The sequence below is a fragment of the Babylonia areolata genome, chromosome 23 (assembly GCF_041734735.1).
Source record: "Babylonia areolata isolate BAREFJ2019XMU chromosome 23, ASM4173473v1, whole genome shotgun sequence".
NCBI classification, from domain to species: domain Eukaryota; kingdom Metazoa; phylum Mollusca; class Gastropoda; order Neogastropoda; family Buccinidae; genus Babylonia; species Babylonia areolata.
Window position 1 is genome coordinate 15,553,072 of NC_134898.1, and position 10,000 is coordinate 15,563,071.

Here is a 10,000-nt window from a genome sequence, read left to right on the forward strand (position 1 = left end):
TGTGTGTGTGTGTGTGTGTGTGTGTGTGTGTGTGTGAATTTATTTGATACCATCTGATATTTCTTCTTGATGTTCCTTATATTTACCCCCCCCCCCCCCCACCATCATAATAAACATTGTTTAATGTGTGTTCGTGTGTGTGCGTATGAGTGTGTGTGTGTGTGTGTGTGTGTGTGTGTGTGTGTGTGTGTGTGTGAGTGTGAGTGTGTGTGTGTGTGTGTGTGCGCGCGCGCGCGCGTGTGTGTGTATGCGTGTGCGTGCGTGTGTGTGTGTGTGTGTGTGTGTGTGTGTGCTTACGTGTATTCGTGTGCATGTGTGTGTGTGTGTTATTTATATGCGGATGGGTTTGGGTGTAACCGGAATAAACACATGGCCCTCTTGTTGTGTTGGGTGAGTTGAGGCGTCAGACAGATAGGTCAGGATGCATTTGATCGGACTCGGTTGCTCTGGGTTAGACCGGATAATTATGGGACGGCTCATGTGTGATTGTCTGTTGGGTTTGCTGTTATCGTTTTCGGCACTGCATCTTGGGGCCGAACTCTACCCCAGGGAGAGCAGCCCGATATTCACACAGAGAAATATGATGTGATAAAATAAAAGAAGTAATAAAATATAATACAATGCAATGCAGTGTAATAGAAGACAATGCAATGCAATACCCAAAGGGAAATCTGTCGCAATGACTGACTAAAATGTCATGCAGCACCATGCAATGCTATGTAATGCAACGCAATGCAATGCAACTGCAATCCAGCGCAACACCAACCTAGCCGAACCCAACCCAACCCAACCCAGCCCAGCCTAACCCAACCCCAACCCAACCCAGCACAACCCAGCACAGCACATCACAGCACAGCATGGCACAGCACAACACATCACAGCACAGCACAGCATGGCACAGCACAGCACAACACAGAACAGCATAGCACAGCACAGCACAGCACAACAACAAAACACAACAGCACAACAAAGCACAGCAAAACACAGAACATCACAAGAACAGCACAACACAACACAACAAACTCAACTTAACTCAACAGCACAGCACAACACAGCACAACTCAACTCAACCCTGCACAGCACAGCACAGCACAACACAACACAACACAACAACTCAACTCAACTCAACTCAACAGCACAGCACAGCACAGCACAGCACAGCACAACACAACACAACTCAACTCAACAGCATAGCACAGCATAACTGAACTGAACTCTCAACTCAACCGAACCCAACCCAACCCAACTTAGCACAGAAGATCACAGCACAGCACAACACAACACAACAAACTCAACTCAACAACAGAACAGCATAGCACAGCTCAACTCAGCTCAACTAAACCCAACCCAGACCAACCCAGCCTAGCACAGCACAGCACAACACAACACAACAAAATCAACAAACTCAACTCGATTCAACTCAACAGCACAGCACAGCACAGCACAAAATAACACAACATCAACCTAGTCGAACCCAACCCAACCCAACCCAACCCAACCCAACCCAGCACAGCACAGCACACCACAGCACAACACAACACAACACAACACAACACAACAAAATCAACAAACTCAACTCAATTCAACTCAACAGCACAGCACAGCACAACACATCAACCTAGTCGAACCCAACCCAACCCAACCCAACCCAACCCAACCCAACCCAGCACAGCACAGCACAGCACAACACAACACAACACAACAAAATCAACAAACTCAACTCGATTCAACTCAACAGCACAGCACAGCACAGCACAAAACAACACAACATCAACCTAGTCGAACCCAACCCAACCCAACCCAACCCAACCCAGCACAGCACAGCACAGCACAACACAACAAAACAAACTCAACTCAGCTCAACTCAGCTCAGCTCAGCACAACTCAACTCAACTCAACAGCACAGCACAATTCAACTCAACTCAACTCAACCCAACCCAGCACAGCACAACACAACACAGCACAGCACAGCACAGCACAACACAAAAAACAACTCAACTCAGCAGCACAGCACAGCTCAGCACAGCACAGCACAGCACAGCACAACACAGCACAACACAGCCCAGCACAATCCAACCCAACACAACCCAGCACAACGCAACACGTGTTCACCGCTGTCTGTGGGCTGTCAACAGGGATGAAGAAGTTCGAGTACAAGGGCAACAAGTGGCACGAGGAGTGCTTCACGTGCGGGGACTGCCAGCAGCCAATCGGAAACAAGAGCTTCATCCCACGTGATGAGCGCGTGATCTGCCTGCCTTGCTACGAGGCCAACTACGCGCAGAAGTGCGGCAAGTGCACGGAGGTAACTGTGATACTACTACTACTACTACTACTACTACTGCTGCTACTGCTGCTGCTGCTGCTGCTGCTACTACTACTACTACTACTACTACTACTACTAATGACAACAAAAAGAACAACAACAAAGATGATAATAATAATGATGGCGATGATGATGATTATGATGATTATATATTGTTGTAATAAAAACTGGAGCAATTTTTAAGGCCTTTACAAATCCAATACTAAACAAGAAAAGATTAAACACATGGAAGATATATATATATATATATATATATATATATATATATATATATATATATATATATATATATATATATATATATATATATATAAGAGTCATCATGAAAGTCATGAACGCACAATCATTAATTCTATATAAAGCAGAACTTACTAGACCCACAAAGTGATACTCTAATTACAACCACCCCATTATTACACTACTTCATGCGTGATACTTAATTTGTTTCACTCACGTTATTTCCTTTTTATAGTGTCACCGTTTTTTGTTTGCTTTTTTTTAATCTGAAATTGTTCTGGGTAGGTTTATCACAATGAAAAATGATTTTTTTTTAAAGTCATAAAAGTACAATCATTAGTTCTATAAAACCACAGTTTACAAACCCCACAAACTAAATAAAGAATTTCCATAAATTAAACTCGTTCAGGGTAGGTTAATCACATTTTAAGACAATAATAATAATAATAATAATAATAATAATAATAATAAAAAATGTCTTCGTTTTGGCTCCAGGTGATCAACAAGGGAGGCATCAGCTACAAGAACATACCGTTCCACCGCGAGTGCTTCACGTGCACCAACTGCAACAAGGCGCTGGCCGGGGAGAAGTTCACCTCCAAGGACGAGAAGCCCTATTGTGGTGACTGCTTCGGAGAGCTGTTCGCCAAGAGATGCATCCGCTGCACCAAGCCTATCACAGGTAAAAGGGGGTTAAAAACAAGGGGTGATGAATAATAATAATAATAATAATAATAATAATGGTATTTATATAGCGCTGAAACTCCGCATCTTCAACTCCAATGTGAAGTCAATTCTGCTCTACGGATGCGAGACATGGCGGACAACACAGACAATGCAGCAGAAGATTCAGACATTCTTCAACACCTGTCTCAGGCGCATCTACAAGATCCGATGGCAGGAGAAGATCCGAAACGAAGATCTGTGGGAGCGAGCGGGACAGGAACCAGTGGCCAAGCAGATACTGCGGAGGAAGTGGGGCTGGATCGGACACACCCTCAGGAAGCCAGCGTCCAGCATCATACGCCAAGCCCTGACCTGGAACTCACAGGGAAAGAAGAAGAGAGGCCGGCCTCGCAACAGCTGGAGGCGAGATACCGAGGCAGAGCTGAAGCAGCAAGAGACCAACTGGACTGGAATGGCCAGAACAGAGTGCGATGGCGAGGGGTCGTCGATGGCCTATGCTCCACCAGGAGCGATGGGCAAAATGAATGATATAGCGCTGAATCTTGTACAGAGACAAATCAAAGCGCTTTCGCACCAGTCATTCACACGCATGCATAACTCTAAAACTGGAGAAAATGAACACAAGGAAGAGGCAGGGAAGGGGGGCTGTTTTGGGAAGAGGTGGGTTTCAAGGCCGGAATTGAAAGAGCTGAGTGTGGAGACTTGACGAAGCGAAAGAGGAAGGTCATTCCAATTGCAAGGTCCAGAGACAGAGAAAGAACGGCGGCCAACAGTCGAGTGTTTGAATCTGGGTATGCGTAAACAGAGTGGATCCGAAGCCAATCGTAGTGAGCGAGATGGAGTGTAGAGGTGAAGGCAGCCGCAGAGATAGGAAGGGGTAGATTTGTGAATAAATCTGTAACATAGAGTGCTGATCTTGTACTTTATTTGGTGTGAGACAGGGAGCCAGTGGAGATATTGCAAAAGAGGAGTGATGTGCTCAGATCTTTTCTTTCTGAGTACGAGTCGGGCAGCAGAGATTTGTATGCGCTGAAGGGAGTGAATGGATGAAGCAGGCAAACCAGACAATAGAGAGTTACAGTAGTCAAGGCGAGAGAGAATGGTAATGGTACTGATAGTTTAGGCCCAACACTTCGGATTATATCACAGATTTACAAGAATTTGTAGTTGGGTCAACAGCAGAGTGAGAGCTGTATTATCAGTGGTTTCTCCAATGTAATGGAAAATCATTTACAGCTTAGTCTTTTGTGAAGGACTATGTTTCTCAAACTAGGAGGCAAAGTTGCACTGGCTCTCAGGGGCTAGTTGGCCTTTGGGGGCCATTCCAACGACGACTGTCCTAAAACCCTCTTGGCCGAGATAGTGGGGATGTAACTCTGGCAAGACACTTTCCACTATAATAAAATTCAAGCCCATATAGTCGGGACAGCAGTTGCGTCCGGAACGATGGTCATAGTCGGACACGACTGACTATGATAATGATAGTGATGGTGATGATGATGATGATTTTGATGATGGTGGTGGTAGTGGTGGAGGTGGTGATAGTGGTGGTGGTAACAGTGATTTTGATAGCTACAGGTTAAGCTGAAAGGTTCAATAGCCTTTTGCGGCCATCGAGGCAGTGAATTAACCCTTTCACCGCCAGTCAGTGTAGAGTACAATATTCCATTGTGGAAAAAATACAGAAAAGACAGTGACTAAGAATAGTTGGAGATTCCCCCTGCGATGTATAACACATATGGCCTATCCTACCACCGAACATTAAGAGCAGTAGGTTCATGGAAAACAGACCAATGAATGGTCACCTTTCAGTGACATGGGTCCTCTACCACGCCTGTGCATAAATTCGAGCTTGGCGGTGAAAGGGTTAAGTGAAATTACCGTGCCTGATTCTCAGCATAGGAAGGCGCGGCACCCAATCCTCTTTTTTCCCCGCCGTTTAACCCTTTCCCAACCGAAGTCCGGTACCTATTCACACATGAGGGGAGTGAGGAAAATCCGAGTGAAGCCCCTTCTCCAAAGAATCATCAGCAGGCCGCCGAAACGGGGCCTCGAACCCTGATCACAGGTGAATACTGGATCAGAGGTCCAATGCTTAACCGAGTCTGCCACTGCGCTTTCATTGTCGCGTTGGTGGCTGTAAAACTGACTGCTTTACATACTCGCTTATTGTCAGAATTTAAAAAAAAAATTGTCTTAAAAATCGCCGTACTGTGTAACAACGTGAATACAGGTTACACTGAACATCTTTGAATTGTATAGACTTATTTTGCTTTCACACAAAATGAGTAGATTGCTTCCAGACAAATCGTAGGGGGGTTTGTTAGTAATAAAGCTGTTTGCAGCACGTTAATGACAGGGTTTTGTTGTTGGTGGTGGTTGCTTTGGGAGGAGGGAGGGTCTTTTTTTTTACGGATTTTTTTCTTCACAGTCACTGCCTCTCTTTTTACAGGCATCGGCGGAACCAAGTTCATCTCTTTCGAAGAGCGTCACTGGCACAGCGACTGTTTCGTCTGCTACCGCTGCAATACTACCATGGTAGGGCGTGGCTTCCTGATGCAAGGCGAGGAGATCCTCTGCCCTGACTGTGGCCGGAGCTAATCCGCTTGTGTGGGGGGGTGGATTAGCTTTGTTTTGATCTAGCATGGGGGATTAACCAATGGATGAAGGAAGGAGTCCGCGGCTGCTGGACAGGATTGGGTTGTTTTTTTGTTGTTGTTTGTTTGTTGTTGTTTGCTGTTGACGGTCTTGCTTTTTTTTTCTTTTTTTTTTTTTTTTTTTTTTACAGGGCCAGATGCAATGATGATGTATTAGTGCCTAGAGTGGCCAATACAATCGATGGTTGGTATTTATTTTTGTTGTTGTTGATGTTGTGGCGATGATTTTTTTTTTTCTTTCGTCAATGGTGTTTGTGATATTGGCAAGTGTTTTGTATTTATCGGTTTATAAAGTGTGAAGTGGGGGTGGGGGTGGGGGGGTATTGGAAAAGAACCTGTTTATGATGAAGCAGGGAAGTGGAAGGGAGTGGATATCGAGGGGGGGGGGGGGAAGAGGGGGGGGTGGAGGTGGAGGGAGGATTTGAGGGAAGAGGGGGATTGGTTGGTTGATTAAGAGATTGATTGAAGAGGTGGGTAGGGGATAGATGGAAGAAGTGATCAGTTCAGACTGAATCTTCATGGACAGCCGGGTATGAACGGAGTTAAGAGAGAGAGAGAAGAGAGAGAGAGAGAGAGAGAGAGAGAAACGGAAGTTGGACAATGAGGTGGATAATATGTATGCATTGGAGAGACCTGGTTGGTTATTATACAATTTTTTTTTTATATCATTAAATTATGTTTTTTACATTGTTGGACCATGTCTAGAAAATGAGGGACACAGTCTGTCTTGCATTGTATAATTATGCTCTTTTGAGGATAATATATAGTACATATTATTCAACAGTTTCTTTAAGAAACAAAAATAGCCCCACGTGTTTCCCATATTATTATTATTATGATTATTATGATTATTATTAAAGCAGTGCTTGTCAACAATAGGAAATCCAACTTGAATTTTCTGGGGGGTTTTTCAACTGATATATATTTATATTGTCACTACCCATGTTGTGAGCTGTCTTGCACGACGCAATATATTATAGACAAGCTGTTGAAATACTACAGTGTAATAATAATAATAATAATTATAATGTTACGTCGTACTCAATGTTCATGGATAGTGTTTTGTACATAATCTCTCGCGAAGAACCTACGGGGGGAAAAAAAACAACAACAACCGAACGCTATTGAAGTCCCCCCCCAACCCCCACCCCCCTTTTTTTTTCTCCCACCCTCTCCTGCTTTCCTCGTGTCGTGTTTAAAGCGTCAACAGTTCTTTCCCAACACCCCAGCTGCTTCACCGAAAAAGAAAAGAAAAAAAAAAGAAAAAAAAGAAAGAAAAAAAAAAGATTGCTTAAAACATGAATGTGAATTGGGGGGGCGGGAGGGGGTTGAGGGGGGGGGGGGGGGAGTTGGGGGGGGGGGCGCAAAATGGTATTGAAAAGTTCAACACGTTTATTGTGCATGGTTTGCAGTTTGTGTGTGTGTGTGTGTGTGTGTGTGTATGTGTGTGTGCCCTAAAAAGGCTTGTTGTATCCTCGCCTTCTTCGTTGATTTTGAATTAGAGGCAAAATTGTGATTGGATAAATTTGGCAGTCATTTTTGTTTTTATTTTTTTCCTTGTCTTTTTCTTGCTGTGCTGTTCTCTTCCAAGCTGCGTGTGATGAACATATTAGCCTGTATAGTTGTTGCTGCTGATTTGTTGGGTGAACTATATTCATAGGCATATGACCTTTTTTTTATATTTTATTTATTTATTTATTTATGTATTCTTTGGCATGTGTGTATAATATATTTGCATCATATCTCTTTATGAATTTGTGTGTGAAAAAAATATAATATTTACTAGTTACGTTTACTGGTAGCCATTTGTTGGCTTTGTTTGGAAGGCGTGGTTTTAGAGAATATGTTTGTGTCTCTTTATCATTGATTTTTTAAGATGTTTGGGCTATGTTTTTGACTTTGTCGAATACTCAGTTTTTCTTGTGATATAAAAAAACAAAACAAGAATGCAATGCAACTTCTTTATTTGTCGCCCTCCGTGGCGATTTTATTTTATTATGGCTATTTTATCTTATTTACCTTGGATATTCCATTTTTGAAAAAAAGAAAAAGATATTTTCACGAAGTTGGTTTATTTCTGAGAAAGAGAGCGTATCACATGCCTGATGATTATATTACATCATCGAAGAGAACATGATAGCCATCGCTCGATCTTTTTTTGTAATCAGTCATGGCAAACTAACATGCATTCATGAAAGGATGTGATCTATCCCACACGATCCCACACTGCCAGATTTCGCTTTTTTTTTTTTTTTTTTTTTTTAAACGATGCATTTCTGAGTGGAGAAACCTCAAATACACATCACACCGCACACATACTATGATGTATGTATTGAATAGTTGCAGCAGTTCTTTGCTGGTATACGGTTATATGTCTACTGGACTTGCGTTTGCTTCTGGGAAACCATATATATAGCTTGAGTTAGGAAGGTGCGCTTTAGGGAACAGGCTGCAAAGTATTTCCTATTGACCTCGGTCGAATCCCAGTAGCGACAATAAATGTTTCGCTATCCCGAATTTATAATTGTTCAAAACAGTTCATTCAATTTATTCTTTGATGTGTTCAGTAACTAATATTCCATTTCTAAACGCGTTATATGTATATTTAGCTTACAAACGATTACAAAATATTGCTTATGATAAGCTTTCTCCATTGAGAAACTTTTTTTCAAATAGTTTAACTTATTAAAAAAAAAAAATGCTTTCCAAATGCTTTCCATCTTTATTGATTCTGTCAGTAAAAGTTATTGAGACATATGTGGTCAAGTGTGTTGAAGTAATATCAGTGTTTTATTATTATTATTATTATTATTATTATCACACTGCATAATAAACCTGATGGCATGTCTCTGATGCGTTTAAAAAAAAACGTGCAATGTGGCATTTGTGCAATTCTCTGTTCAGTGCTTTCACATAATTATCTTCAGGGTCGTTACATTTTCATGTTCAGATAATAGCTGGTTTTATTATCTGTCACACAGCTTGTGAGCTTTGCTGTTGCTGATTACATAATGATATGTCCACTGTTGATCGTGTTTTCGCCTTTAAGGCTGTGAGTCTTGCATGGAATTGTGCCTCACTTGATGTGCTTATTTTATTTTATGATTTGTTTTGGGAATCTCGCCTGCGTGAACTTGTAATATGGATTATACTCTTGTATAATGGACAGTGGGCTTGTTTGTTTGTGTGCGGTAGATTCTTATCCTTATTTTTTGTTTTCAGGTGTACGATTTGTGTTTCATATAAATTTTGGGTTATTGGTAGTTCGATTACCGATTTGGTTTTGATTTTGATTTTGGTATTGTGTGTGTTTGGTTTTGATTTTATTGTAAACAAAAATGTAAAATAGAATGAAATAAATGTTTCAAACTGTCTCTCAAGATGCATTGAATTTTGGTGTAGACAGATTTTAGCACTGTTTAATGCGTCCTAGTATTCCTTTATTTTGTAAGTACTGAGGTATTGGGTTTTTTTTTGCATACTTAAGGATGTATAACACACACACACACACACACACACACACACACACACACACACACACATATATATATATATATATATATATATATATATATATATATCTAAGAGTGATACGTTGACTGACTTAAATCACCCATAGTGATACAGTCACCTTTAGAAATGAAATCTATCGTGAGGGGAGATAATGAGAATGCGCACTTGGTGGTGTGTTTGAAAGGATTCAGTCAAGGATTTCATTTCAAGAGTGTGTGTAATTATAACGAAACCAACAACAACAGTTTTATGACACTTTGCTTTTAGATAGATTATTTTTTGGTCACCTCTCCGCCTATGTACTTCAAAGTAACTGGAAGTCATCACTTAGTCAGTCAATAAAAACAAAAATTGCCAAGCGTCGGAGGCAGACGAGTGAATATCGTCTCGATTTTTTTTTTTTTTTTTTTTTTTTTTGTTACATTTGTTGTTGGTATTTTTGTGTGTGTGTGTTGTTGTTTTTTAAGTTGTTGTTCTGCTATTATCATTATTATTGCTATTTTACTTTCTTTTCCATTTTCTCTCTGCCTTGCCTTGCTTGTTACTTCCTGCTGACATTGCCTTCTTTTTCTTCTTCTTC

The 10,000-nt window shown here is 41.4% G+C and overlaps 1 protein-coding gene across 1 annotated transcript in view; it reads left to right on the plus strand.

The window, feature by feature from the left end:
* LOC143298294 (prickle planar cell polarity protein 3-A-like) overlaps positions 1–7,015 on the plus strand; it is a 77,513-nt gene extending 70,498 nt beyond the window's left edge. The window contains exons 9-11 of the mRNA XM_076611113.1: positions 2,136–2,305; positions 3,059–3,245; positions 5,703–7,015. Coding sequence (XP_076467228.1) covers positions 2,136–2,305; positions 3,059–3,245; positions 5,703–5,851 — 506 coding nt within the window. The 3' untranslated portion in view covers positions 5,852–7,015. The remainder of the gene's footprint in view (positions 1–2,135; positions 2,306–3,058; positions 3,246–5,702) is intronic.
* The last annotated feature ends 2,985 nt before the right edge of the window (positions 7,016–10,000 follow it).